A 14163-nucleotide genomic window follows, 5' to 3' on the forward strand; every position below is an offset into this window, starting at 1 on the left:
GGGATATAACATACATAACGAACATATAATAATCTGATGATGCTGCGTCGTCCTGCGCAGTGCGCGCCGCGCCGCGCATGTGTTCGACCGCTTTATTTTAATTATTGATGAGATTGACGGAATTCCATCAGCGACTTTCACCCTTCACGTTCATATGTATGCGCGCTTACTCACAATTGATGTTCAATTAATGTTCCGTTTGAGCAAAACGATCCTAAGAAGAAACGTGACATTTTTGTTGAGATACTCATAAATCTATTTTTATTTCAAGACCGTCTTAAGATTATAATACGCCTCTGTGGTATTCTGTAGTTGATTCTTACATTTTAGATTTAAAACTTTTATTTAAAACTATACACTCTAAATCTGTAGCAGTGAAATTTTACACTGCATTGAATTGAAATTTCACTCCAGGCTTTAGTAACAATTGAGCCAGTGCTATATTGCAATGAATTTTACTGCAATTTTATTGTGGTAAAAATTCCACTCAATAATTGAAATAAATTTGATCACTGCAAAGAATTAAAAAATTCACTCCAATTTTTCAATTTATTGCAGTGTTAAAATTTACTTCACTTATTGAATGGAATTTCTCATTAGACCGAATAATGTCACTTCAAGAGAAGAGTGAATAATTTTACTCTGCTTACGAAAGATTTATTTTTTCTAAAAAAGACAATATATATGCTATATATTTGAGCTATAAATATATATATATATATATATTTAATGATATAATAAATTTAATTATAATACATTAATTTTTTTGATAAGAAATTAATATGTATATAATTTTTTGCAAAATTTATAATGAATTAAATCAATCAAGCATAGCGGTATGAGCAGTGGCGTAAAAAATATTTTTTTCGCCACTGGCCACCTTTAATGTAGAATCAGCTTAACCCCGAATCTAAACGTTTAAACCTTAAGCTGTGGAAAATTAACCAATTACAGTCGAATTCGAGGAGAATAATCGATTATGATTCGTCTATTTTTTGTGGCTTAAGGCTTAAAACTCTATTGTATCCGGACCAATGTAAAACCAGCTTAAGGGCGGGTTCACACCTTGGCGGAAAAGCGGAAAGCGGAAAAACAGTATCCAATCAGATCTCGCGCTGGTCGACTTTTTGTTAGTTCTATACTACTTGCTAGCTTGCTACCAACATTTGGCTACTGCTCTTTCGCTTTCTGTTTTCCCGCCAAGGTGTGAACCTGCCGTAAAAGGTTATATAAATACTGTATCCAAACAATTCATTCTTTGATATTAATAAAAACATAGATAAAGTGCACATAGATAAAGTGCATATAGTGCCAGGGTGTCCAATAACAAATAGCTCAGATTCAAAGGTAAATTTCAGAAAGTATTGAAACAAAATATAAAAATTACTTTGTACAGTCACAGGTAACAAGTTAACATTATTATTTATTAATATAAAATAATCTTTTTCTTATTAGTATGAAAAAATGTCATTTTTTTTAAATATACGCATCGTATACTTTATGGTTCGTATTTAGAACGCGTTTTTATTGATAAAAGCGCGTTTATCTCTTAAATTTTATAGTATGCGTGAAGTAAACTATAGCATGTTAGAGCGCTAACATCGTTATAACTATTATAAGCGCGTCTGACTGAATACGGGCCAATGTCTATTTGTAGAGCTGATCCGAAGGTTTCTACCGCACTGTAGCCTCGCGACGATCAGAAGAATTTAGGAGTATTCAAGAGTGATAATGCCCGCCGTAGTGAACTCCTCGCTCATCTATGAAATTCTCATGTACCTGAACTCCTTTTACTTCGGCATGTTCGCTGTATGTGAACTGTGCATGGGGCTGTTCAAGGCTGCGAATATACCATCACCGGGCGCAAGCAAGACTCTGACAGAGTTCGCGCTTCTATTTTTCTTGATAGTGACGGAGAGCGGCAGGATTTATTTGGGTAGAAAAGGAAATCTAACTGAGCGTGGACTACCAATTCTCATCGGAATCGTCCTGACTATTCCCAGCTCGCTAGCTACGCTCTACTTTCTGCTCTGGCAGTACTACGTACTCAGGTTGGAAGTGATTCTCTGCAGCATACAGCTGGTCCTGCTGTCGTCCGAGGTGATCATTGCGATCATGTGCCTTATAGCAATCTACCGACCACCAGCCCCAGTGAAATAACTTTGTTATCGTTTCTGATATTTTAGTCGCATGATGACTATTATTTTATACCTTTCACGTTTAATATTCCATTCCGTATATCATCGATTCGCGCGTCAAGACCAAAATCAAAGTTTTCGACACCGCTGTTTTTGACATATGATAAGACTTTTCTTGCTGTGTACGATTTTTATTATATCTATACGTATAAACAATAGTCCTGCATGGGAGAGAATCAGGTCATTTTCCCTGAATAAATCCATCCCGATATAAATCCATTCTGCATAATAGCTTTACTACAAATTTTTAATAAAAATAAAGACTAGTCATTAAAATAAGATTTATATGTTACTTGTACAACTTCTGTAATTATAAGATTATGAATACTACCAACCAAGTATTCTTATTTAAACTATTATCCGTGAATTTATGTATCTATCAAAGAAACATTGAAGAACTATTGTGTATTATCTATTGTTGCTAAAAGCAAGCAATTTATGGCAAATAGTAGAAATAATTTGTCACCATCAAATAAACTTTATTAGAAAAATCTCTCTTTTATTATATATTGTAAACAATGGTGTGATGAATAGAATGACTATTTCTTAGCAAGTGCTGTATGTGCTCCAGTTTAATATAATTTTCAATCAAAAGAAGAAAAAAAATGAAGAAAATCAACAGCATAAATGTGAACAAGATCAAGCCTTCAAGAAAGAAACATGTGTAGTGGATGTGTTTCATAAATTCCTAGAGAAAATTGATCTGTTATCAAAATATATTGTCGATGGACATACTTTTATACATTATATACAAAACTTCATTCGCATTTTAATTCTGATTTAGAATGGCTACTTTCTCGTGTTAAGTTCTTAAGGAGATCCCAAAGTAAAACCCGAACTCCGAAAGTATTGTTCATCGATAAAATGTGATGCATCTTTACACATTACTACATTAATGTTGCACGTACACAAATACATAATTTTTTATAGAACGATAGCGTTTTAATTAGACGTCTAAGAACTCGGCGTTATTTTTTTTGTGTTATCTGTAGTTTCCAATTTTGTAAATATAGATTGCAAAGCTTTATAACAAATATTATCATGACTCGAGAGTTCTAGACGCTATTTTGAGCTAAAAGATAGTAAAACGATCATAGTTAAAAAAATTTTTATCGTCTTTAATATAATTTAACATAGCCAACGGAAACACAAATGTTCTATCTTTCTTTGGTAAATATGTAAGCTTAAGTCCTACAGAAAAGAGAATTACATATACATATTTCTATAATCATCTATAATAGTAAGAAACTTGCATGTGTTTGCTGTGTATATGCATTTATATCAAAATAAATGTTTTTCAAATAAATAATACAATATATGTGTACACCTTCATATATATGGCATAACACAAATTTTTTTTCATAAAGATATAATGCTAGTTTTTTTTCAGATCATATATCTTCAAGTACATATTTTTCCAAATATATTACATACGCGACGTACATTGACTACAAAATTTATAAATACAAACATTTCTTAAAGTTCATATATTGAAGGTACTATCACAAACTATCGGGTATAAATTCGCGATATATAGTGTATGCTGTATATGGAAAGAGAGATTACGACTCAATGTTAATTATAAATAAAAGATTAAAATTTAGCATCCATAAATACAGTTGATACCTAGTTACTACGTAAAAATTCTATCCTAATCCATAGCAATTATAATAAACAGTTGATAGAATTCTACTTCTATGAAAATTAAAATTGTAAAAAAACAATAATTTCATAAAATAAGCATAATACCACACACAGGTTCTTATTCGTGATAAATTATTATAACGTAAATAATTTATTCATATCAATAACATAAAATCCATATAAACGTTTCGGTCAATAATATGACCATCTTCAGTATAAATTTGAAATTATATAAAATGAACAAAAACAAACTACATTAGTCAATTATTCGCTTACATCAACAACAATGCGATCTTATTCTTCTTGTTTCTTTCTTCATTCAGAATTATACAATTTTTGACGAAACATGGTTACCAGACTACATTTTTCTTGTTTCTTTCTTCTATAATTCTGACGAAAGTTTATCACGAGGACACAAGCTAACGTACTTTGGTTGCAAACGATAACTATGAAGAAAGAAACAAGAAGAATAAGATCGCATTGTTGTTGATGTAAGCGAATAATTGACTAATGTAGTTTGTTTTTGTTCATTTTATATAATTTCAAATTTATACTGAAGATGGTCATATTATTGACCGAAACGTTTATATGGATTTTATGTTATTGATATGAATAAATTATTTACGTTATAATAATTTATCACGAATAAGAACCTGTGTGTGGTATTATGCTTATTTTATGAAATTATTGTTTTTTTAATAGAACCACATTTTTAAAGAGTTTTATATATTAAAATTGTAATTTTGTCTAATTAATACAATTTTTAATGTTTTATACTGTTTGCCGTGGCTCTGCGTCTTCTGATTATGCGTAATCGATTGTTACAATAAATTCGTAAAAATACTGAACCAAATACCAACAGTATACCAAATACTCCAACTACAGTAATCTCGTGATGATAAATTAAACATGACAACAATATCGCCAAGCCCTGTAATAGACATTATTAAATGCAGGATTGTAATCTGAATTCAATGGCAACAGCATAATAAATACAGTGTCGGCTAATTTTATTATTCATGGAAAGTCCTTGGGAATGTATGTAACCACATACATATGCACATGGATGTAATACAATTTTATTTTATGACCGGCCGACACTCTATCTATTGTATGCTCTTATTCTAAATCCTTTTTCTGACAAATTGATAAAATATATGAAATAATTATATACCTGACGAATGGTCATCATTATGACGAATGTAATGGATCCAAATTTCGAAATGGTGTAAAAAATATACAATTGGCCACTTGCAGAACAAATGGAAATCAGCAAACAGTCGATTATAAACCTGGGATACTATAAAATTTATTAATATTACTTTCATAATATTTTAAGGAAATAACATGCATATTGCAAATTTTAATTACCGTCGTCATGAAAGAAAAGATTAGCGGAAAGCTCGATTGTTGGAACAGAGACATCGCAGTTAGCAAACAGGAGAACATGTTAACTGCACACATCATTTGTACGCTAGTTACTCCATAATCTATAAACAGTGCATTTTGCCAGGTACTTGTGAAACTATCTAATAATAAGTAACCTCCCAATAAAATAACACCAGAGAGTGTTGTTGCTCCATCTGAAAGTATTTATAAAATTAATATAATATTTGTTGTAACAAAAATGCATATTTAACAAAATATTACTGTTTTTATTATGATCAGAACTGTCCAGCATAAAGAGCGTCATTCCGATAGAAATAAGAATCGCAGTAACATATTCATAATATTCGTATGTCGTATGCGAAACTATTTTTCCCATTACCATAACCGGAATAATTTTAGAGGCTTTAGCTAGAACCTAAACGAATAAGAAATATTTACGTAAATAGTTTCATATATATATATATATATATATATGTATATATAAAAGTTATGTTAGTGAGTAGAAAAATCAGCAATCATCAGAAGACATATAATCTTAATTTTTTACCTGTGATGGAAAACTGACGTATTTTAGAGCTTCGTATTGACACCAACTGCTCATGATATTTGATAGAGAACAAAATGCATACTTATACAATGGTGTCTTATGTTGTGGTTGACGTTGAATAAGTAAGTATAATCCGGACATCAGAAAAGCAAGAATGCGATTTACAAATACTAGAAATTGCGAATCTTGAAACTGTGCTTTACTGCCAGAAGCATCTTCGTATTCCTGCACAAACGAGAATCAGTGTTATTTTGGTTTAATTATATTTTTACAATAATGGCTGAATTCGTTATTGTAAAAATGTAATAACGTTACAAGTAACGTGTTACTTCCTGGTTAGTAGTTAACTAAATTAATAATTCCAACAACGTAATAACACGCACGCACGCACACACATTAATTTCTTTAATATTTTTTTCATTAATGGAATATGATCACTACCTGCGTCATTATCTTTTCCTGTAGATAGCCCCAAGTTAAATAACTAATTTGTAATCCAAGGAAACAATATATCAAAAGTAGAGCATCTTGAGCAAAAGTACGCTGAATGTGAGTGGAAGCACTAGGAACATAAGTTGGTGAATCCAAGAACCCTGTCTCACAGTGTCCCACAAAGCATGAATGCACCAGTTTGGGAATACAACCTTTCCCTATATAAATATTCTAAACTATTACGGTATACTTTGGAACATTATATTTCAGAGTTGGCAAAGTTACTTTATATTATAAAACTTGTTATCATTCATTTTTTTTTTTTTAAATAACTTATTACCGTTACTTGTTATTTATAAATGGGAGAATTCCGGTAGCCCACGTCCATTCACATTGGCCAGTGTCTAATAATTTTTCACTGCTTTATCAATAAAATTTTATTTTAAATTAGCTAATTTTAACAATGTGCTATTGGTATATATGTGTGCTATCGGATCCCTCTCTTAAAAACTAATGAGTCATTGCTATTTTTATTAATTTAACTATTTACATCCATTTAAGTCTTGAAATATGTATTATAAATAATAATAAATAATAATATAAATAATAAGCATGAAAAAATATGCTGTCTATGATAACATTTATTACTTTGAGACAATTTCTCTGATTAATGTTTTATGTTATTGAAAATAAAAATATTTTAAATGCTCTCTAATTAAAGGAACAATTTTACACATTCAATTTTTTATAACAAAGAATAAATATTAAAATCCAATTCGACTAGCTTACTTCTATCTTTTTTATTATTTTTAATATTTGTTTTATCAATAAAATACAATGATAGTACAGCAAGAACCAATTAAATTTTTTGTTTCTTATATCTAAGAAAGTTTTTAACTGAAATATGTATGTATATATACAATAGTTTATTTCATTTTTGTTATTAAAAATTATCAAGTCAATAATAATAATAATAATAATAATAGAGATTTTAACCAATAAATAAAATATATGTATCACATTCTCGTAGACAGGATGTTAACATTCTAGTCTTGCAATAAAAAGCAATGTGGTAACCAATTAATTTCTTTGCTGAAAATTAAAAGTTAATAAAAGTAACTATTTAAATTATTATTAATTCTCTCTCTCTCTCTCTCTCTTCATAAGTATAATTGCATTACCATTTACTCATAAGGAAACATAATGTTGTTACTCATTCCTTATTAAGAAAAAAATGTAAATTGGAACCATAATGAAGTTGCAAATAATATATTACTTATTAACTCTGAATAGTTCTTTCCATAGTGGTACTTACCACCTCTCTGAATGTACTTTATATAGCGTACATATTTGTATATAAGACAACCTGGCAATAACACAGTGGCATATCCCAATAAATTCAAACATAATCGAATAACCCAATTATATGTAGACGTTTTAAAAATATCCTCTCCATTGTTTATAATCAATTTGATAATCTCACTGGTTCCAAATATGACGCTGACTGAAAATAGTAGCAACACGCTACCAAATGTACTCTTTTTAATTATATGGTAATAAAAACATAAAAATTATGTATGTAATTACAAAAAACATTTAATGTTTGAAAAGGTATTCATAACTCTATTTCAAACACCAGTTACTTGATCCGCCGATTAAATTCAAGGGTTTGCCAACTACTAATTTGAAAACTTATCATTTCTAACCTAAATTTCTTGACAACAAATCTATTACAAATGTATTTGTAAAGATATTCAAAATATATTTATATTTCCAAATTTAATTTATTATTTATGCTACACTTTCTCGTTGCTATTCAAACAGATTTTGAAGTCTTGCTATTAGCAATTCTGGATGACTTAAATTAATCGATTGATCAAGTAATTGGCATTGATAAAACCGGCCCTATGCAATGAGGTAGTTTGTCTCTGTGCCGCATCAGATGTAGAAATTGATACCGCTGTTGCATTTGTGTTTTGATAAAGCCGAGAATGACACGTACCATATCACGATGTCACTCACAAAGTTCCCCATACTCCTCACGAGTGAGAAACTTCGGTGATGGTATCAATTATCCCATAACCAACGTCACAAACGTCTCCACGCCTATCTCACAAGTATGCGGGGCTTAGAGAAGTCTCCACTCGCCGTACATTGTTACATGCTACAAACAGTTACTATTAGAAACTGTAATTAATGTTAACTCCACGCTCCACTCTAATTCATTTTTACCACACCACGAGTACGCCCGTAACGTTGGAAAGTACAAAGTACGCACTTTATTATGTCCATTTCAGTCCATTTCCCCTACACAGATGAAAGACTATGGCCATGGAAATATTGGTATTGGAGGTAGGAAATATGGAAGGAAACACAGACTTTATAAAGCCTAATCTACATTGATCATACTGTAGCGTCGCAAGTGATTATTGTATTCGTATTGATTAACCAGGTATTTCGTATGAAGAGTTTTGACACAGGCGAGGACAAGATGCTATTAAAAACGCTCGGTCCTGAGCAAATTTTCGTGACTATCGATGGAAGTCTGGGGATAATTGAAGAACAATGACATTATCGACAATTAATAAAAATTTGCTAATATATATTTAAAAAAAAACAAGTATTTCGATAATACATTATTAAATTTATAATTTTCTGTCACATAATCAACTATCACGTATAATATGTTTTCCATGATTATGCATACGTAAAATATTCTTGAAGTTTGTCCTCCATTGTCATATGTTTTATAATAGGATAAACAATTGCATAAAGAATTGAGTGCATGGATGGGAGTGGAAAATATGCATACAGAGATGTATTTATAATTGATTCTTGAAAATGACATTTCAGGAAGTAACTTTATTATATATGATTAAATTTGTCTTAAAATAATTTTTTATTTTACCGTAAAAAATTGAAATTATGTTTTAATTTTAAAATGTTAATTGGGTGTAGATAAATAATTTACTTTAAAGTTTTTTTTTTAATAATTACGAAATACTCTTAAAGCTATTCAATTTTTGTTTTGAACACTTCTTTTTTATCTCTTATAGTTTCAACAATACTCGCTTTGAAAGAAAAAAATTTTTTTCAAAGAGTGTTTCACCATCTAAGTGCGATTAAGCTGTATAAAAAAATACATATCTCTTATTTTTGTCTAGAGAATAACAATAAATACTCAAAGCATATCAAAATCAGAGGTGGACACTTCTATATGTTTCCTTGTTAGTTTAGGACTATTAACACTGTATTGTCATCACGCTATTGATAATACATTTTTTTTATTGATTTTAGCTTCTTTGATATTTGATTGATACTATTGGCTAATATTAGCTGTGTTTGGTTTGGATGTTCATGCGCCATAAATGCTTATAATCAACATTTCAGTAGACGTAAAACAAGAATAGAAACGCTGGAAGTTCCAAATTGAACACAGCAATTGTATGTTTGAAGCGTTCTTAAGAGATGAGGTATATTTGTACCTTCATACCATTTGAAGATGTTCTGCTTCAAATTTGCAACCTATAACAATAATGAAATAATTGTATTAGTTAAAACTGCTATTTTTTTAAATCTAAAATTTCAGTCTAATGTAAATGATAATCAGTTAGCAAATACATCACAAATCATGGCATTCATAGATTTGGTAGATAGTTATCATCATTTATATATATTATATATATATATATATATAAATAAATAAAAGGTCACCGATACTGATATACCTTTATTTTTTAATCATATTTCTTAAACAAAAATCAAAAATAGAGCTTTAGAAACGTACCTTCATACCATTTGAAGATGTCTGCTTCAAATTTGTAACCTATAACAATAATGAAATAATTGTATTAGTTAAAGCTGCTATTTTTTTTAATCTAAAATTTCAGACTAATGTAAATAATAATCAGTTAGCAAATACGTCACAAATCATGGCATTCATAGATTTGGTGGACAGTTATCATCATTTATAGATGTATATATATATATATATATATATATATATAAGGTTATCGATACTGACATGTCTTTATTTTTTAATCATATTTCTTAAACAAAAGTCAAAAATAGAGCTTTAGAAACGTAAACAAACTAGAAAATATTTTCTATTAAATACTATAACATTGTTTGCAATTTTGTAATATATAATTAACTTTTTAATAAAATAAACAAAAATAAGCGATTGACAAAATGGGTCAAAACTGATACAGTAAGCAGTAATGTCATGTATTCTTATCTTTTTTCTTTCACAGAAGTTATCTGCACAAAATAAATAGTGAATATAATATATACGATTTTCTAAAGTCTTTCTATGTACTTCGATATATTAAAACAGTTTCTATTGATTGATACTTCGTGCTGTCCTATATAATGTAAATATGTAATACAAGCGCTATACTTTACAAAAACAAAACGGTTTTCTCATAAATATACAATTGCCTTCAGCTCCAAGGGTTATATATATTGACATTATAATGGAATACTATAAAGATTAATATATCAATTTTAAATAGAATCCTAATACTCATAATTTGTTCTCATACAACTTGTAAGAACTTATGACTGATATTATAATTCTATGCATATGTATCATAAAACGTACAATCATTCAAGATTTCTCATAAATCGGTTAACAGGAAGTATCTGCATAGCTATCTGTAAAGATATTAAATCATATTGCATGGAGTTACAAGCACTTGTAGGTTCTAACAAGTCTTACGATAACATAGATCTGTTTCTTATTTCCGCATTAAAATTCTCTTTTTCGCTCTCCCTAAATATTAAACATTAATATCAAACACCTACCTGATTTTAAGTTAAAGATGATACTAGTCATAAAAAACAGACCCAATGACTTAAAGTCTCTTTCACCAACCTCGGTTAATGAACCGTTCCGCTTCAAATTTCAACCTATAATAATAATAATAAAATAATTGTATTAGTTAAGATTACTTTTTGAATCTAAAATTTCAGATTAATGTAAATGATAATCAGTTAGCAAATACGTTACAAATCATGGCACTCATAGATTTGGTGTGGTTTGTTATCATCATTTATAGATAAATATATAAATATAAAAAGTCATCGATATTGATATATCTTTATTTTTTAATCATATCGTTCTTTCATCAATTGGTTAAGCTAACCGACAATTACATAATGAATCCGCTGAACGCGCTCCATATAACTGTCGGTTAGTTTAACCAAGGTAGATGAAAGTGACTCTCCCTCTCTTATATGCCAGAATCAGACTACTATGCATTAAAAATTAAAATTGAAGATTAAAGTATGGTGCTTTCCCATGACATTTAGAATTTCGAAAAATAGAATCTCGGGAAATTATAGAATTCGTTTTTAATTGATTTTGTATAAAAACAAACAACAAATATATAAATTATGACTTATAAAAATCATGTTTTTGTCAGTATCACTAAAGTTCAAGTTAGTTTCTAGAAAATAAAAGGGTATTCCTTTAGAAAACCTATATTAATATCGGTGACTTCTATATTATTACAAAATAAAAAAAGAAAAGATAAATGAAAATTACCTATAATTCACATTGTCAATTTCCCAGTCGATTTTCCATTGCAAACCTGAAAAGCAAAGAAAATTCTGTTTAATATTGAACAACATTAACAATATATTTTGTTGAGTTTTAAGTTAGAAGTAGCAAATTAAAAATCATGACATTCATAGCAATATCAAAATTTGTGTGCATGTGTGAGAGAAATGTTATATAATAAATAAAAGAAACTAAAAATAAATAAAATTAAAAAATAAACTTAATAAATAAAATGTACCTAATTGAAAACTGGTTTTTGCAGATCAATCACACTGAAGAAGCATCTGCAAATTATTCCTTTCAATCTAAAAATAAAATTCTTCTATAAGATCTAAATAACACAATTTAATAAAGAAAGCTTAATATATATAACATGAAAGACTTACTCAAGATGTTTATAACTAATATAACTAATGTTTATTTAAAAAAATATTTTTTTTATTTTGTTGAAATGTGTATTTTGTTTTGTTATACAAATATGACGTATCTATAAAGTAACGGTGCACAGTAAAGTTTTTTTTTTAAATGAAGTGTAAATATTTTATGTCAAATAATTTTACTAAATAATTTTACTAAACTAGAGCACAATTACTTCATAGAATACATCGTCCATAACAGATATTTTAATTTACAATGTATATTTAATAAAATATACAAATTAATCGGTCTTTTTAGTAGTTCGTGTTTTCTTAGTGGGAAGAGGTTTCTGTGATCGCAGTACAGCACTGGCCCGTCGCAGTGCAGCCTAAAAAACATTTTACATGGAAGCATTAATATAAAATTAATGACAAATATAATATGCAATCAGAATTGTATTATATAAAGAGAAACAATAATAAAGGAACTTTTAGTAAAATTTTAAAAGCCATTACCTAAGTTAAGTTATAAACCATAAGAAATAAGAAATCAACTAATTACAGTTAAGTATGAGAAAAATAATAAACTGATTATTTAATTTCTTATAGTTGAAGACTTAAAATTTATGTAATGGCTTATCATGGAAAGTCTATTCAAGCTTTTATTTTAAGTACATAAAATAATATAAGAATTAATAAACTTATAACAATAATTTTTTATAACTTGCATACCTTCGTAAGGTCAACACGATACTTGTTCTTTTTAAGAAGAGTTTTTAACTTGTGTAGAGAACGACGAGCTCCTGCCTTCATTGTGCTCTTTACATTAGCTTTGGCAGGCTTGTTAACTGCTTTGGCCTTCTTATAAACAACTGTGAAACCTTTTTTGTCAGGAGTATCGATGACCCCAACACTCTTACGGTGAATTACACCAGAGTAGCGATAACTACTCAAATTTGTCAAATTGTTAGCTTCCTAAAGAATGATTAATCTATGTAATAACAAGAAATATTATTGGAAGTATAACTTTTCGAAAATATTAATAAAGCTTTAAAAGATATATAGCAAGCTTAACGAACCGTAGAAAACGGCTTGTTGATGTTACGTTTCTTCAGAAGGAAAGCATTGTTGTCGCGGATTATCATCCAATTCAAGTGAGACGACATCTTAAATTTTTGTCTGGTAACAATCAGTAGTCACATTTTTACACCATTACCCATATATATAAATCCATATATATAAATTCTCGTATATTATACTTTTGATGAAAAATATATTTTATTTAAGATAGAAGTATTTTATTAAATTACACGCACACTATCTATTTATTTAAATTCAAATATTTTTACAGGTTATGTGATATATAACGAATGTAAAAAGACCATTTCTTACATATACTATCATACTGTAGAAACATTGATAATTTAAAATACATTACAATTCTAAAATACATATTCTAATATAATAGATTGTTAAAAAGAATAAAAATATAAAGTAAAAAATACACATACCTCGTGGGCCAGCAATAAGAACTTACAAGAGAAAATCGGAAAAGATCTCTCAAGCTCACCTGAGTTCACCAAAATGGCAAGATGATCGAAAAGTATTGAGAACCATGATCATGATGCAAATACAGACGATACTTTTACATGGGAGCGTCAAGTGTTAGAGCATGCGCAGTGACACATTTAATAATTTTTTAAATTAAATTATTGTTTTATATCCATATTCATAGCCAGGCCTTATATTTAAGTTTATCTTCAAATGCTCTACGAATTATTTTGTTGACTACTGAGCATCTAAATTTAAGGAAGCCTTATGTCTGGTCCACAACCTTGCTGTCCGGATCTACAATAGATGTTTTAAGCCTTAAGAAATTGACCAATTACAGTCAAATACGAGGAGAATAATCGACTATAATTCGTCCATTTTCTTATGGCAGAAGGCTTAAAAAGGTATTGTAGATCCGAACTTCGATTCTTTCCCTCGGAAATTTTCGCAAACTGACAAGTGAGCACCTTTCTGTATTAATGC

General features: G+C 29.0%; 3 protein-coding genes and 1 long non-coding RNA gene across 4 annotated transcripts; 1 reads left to right on the forward strand and 3 right to left on the reverse strand.

The window, feature by feature from the left end:
• Nucleotides 1–1202: 1202 nt before the first annotated feature.
• LOC108782148 (transmembrane protein 216) lies at nt 1203–2527 on the forward strand. The gene is made up of 2 exons (XM_018550327.1): nt 1203–1347; nt 1658–2527. Exon 2 carries the CDS (start codon nt 1732–1734, stop codon nt 2158–2160), a length of 429 nt encoding a protein of 142 aa, XP_018405829.1. The 5' UTR covers nt 1203–1347; nt 1658–1731; the 3' UTR covers nt 2161–2527.
• Nucleotides 2528–4577: 2050 nt separating this feature from the next.
• Nucleotides 4578–8732, reverse strand: LOC108782132 (adenosine 3'-phospho 5'-phosphosulfate transporter 1). Its single transcript, XM_018550310.1, has 8 exons — nt 8213–8732; nt 7526–7734; nt 6220–6428; nt 5779–6003; nt 5493–5646; nt 5214–5425; nt 5017–5142; nt 4578–4773 (listed from the first exon to the last, which is right to left on the reverse strand). Exons 1-8 carry the CDS (start codon nt 8242–8244, stop codon nt 4606–4608), a joined length of 1335 nt encoding a protein of 444 aa, XP_018405812.1. The 5' UTR covers nt 8245–8732; the 3' UTR covers nt 4578–4605.
• A 686-nt stretch (nt 8733–9418) lies between these two features.
• On the reverse strand, nt 9419–12036 carry LOC108782163 (uncharacterized). The gene is made up of 5 exons (XR_001940977.1): nt 12012–12036; nt 11759–11804; nt 11017–11121; nt 9998–10036; nt 9419–9735 (listed from the first exon to the last, which is right to left on the reverse strand). It is a non-coding gene; the product is annotated as an uncharacterized LOC108782163 (long non-coding RNA).
• Nucleotides 12037–12415: 379 nt separating this feature from the next.
• Nucleotides 12416–13698, reverse strand: RpL28 (ribosomal protein L28). The gene is made up of 4 exons (XM_018550283.1): nt 13641–13698; nt 13209–13308; nt 12862–13104; nt 12416–12518 (listed from the first exon to the last, which is right to left on the reverse strand). The coding sequence occupies exons 2-4, from the start codon at nt 13293–13295 to the stop codon at nt 12432–12434; spliced, it is 417 nt and encodes a 138-aa protein (XP_018405785.1). The 5' UTR covers nt 13296–13308; nt 13641–13698; the 3' UTR covers nt 12416–12431.
• Nucleotides 13699–14163: the final 465 nt, after the last annotated feature.

Source organism: Cyphomyrmex costatus, unplaced genomic scaffold (assembly GCF_001594065.2).
Source record: "Cyphomyrmex costatus isolate MS0001 unplaced genomic scaffold, Ccosl1.0 scaffold97, whole genome shotgun sequence".
Classification (NCBI taxonomy): Eukaryota; Metazoa; Arthropoda; class Insecta; order Hymenoptera; family Formicidae; genus Cyphomyrmex; species Cyphomyrmex costatus.

What these genes read in the sequence shown, in the direction of transcription:
- LOC108782148 (XM_018550327.1), top strand. Translation starts at nt 1,732, where the DNA reads ATGCCCGCCGTAGTGAACTCCTCGCTCATCTATGAAATTCTCATGTAC.
- LOC108782132 (XM_018550310.1), bottom strand. Translation starts at nt 8,244, where the DNA reads ATGGGGAACTTTGTGAGTGACATCGTGATATG. An exon ending in GTGAGTGACATCGTGATATG is followed by an intron (nt 7,735 to 8,212) that starts GTACGTGTCATT and finishes TACATTTGGTAG; the next exon opens with CGTGTTGCTACTATTTTCAG. An exon ending in TTCTGATCATAATAAAAACA is followed by an intron (nt 5,426 to 5,492) that starts GTAATATTTTGT and finishes AAATACTTTCAG; the next exon opens with ATGGAGCAACAACACTCTCT.
- RpL28 (XM_018550283.1), bottom strand. Translation starts at nt 13,295, where the DNA reads ATGTCGTCTCACTTGAATTGGATGATAATCCGCGACAACAATGCTTTC. An exon ending in TCAACAAGCCGTTTTCTACG is followed by an intron (nt 13,105 to 13,208) that starts GTTCGTTAAGCT and finishes ATCATTCTTTAG; the next exon opens with GAAGCTAACAATTTGACAAA. An exon ending in ATCGTGTTGACCTTACGAAG is followed by an intron (nt 12,519 to 12,861) that starts GTATGCAAGTTA and finishes AATGTTTTTTAG; the next exon opens with GCTGCACTGCGACGGGCCAG.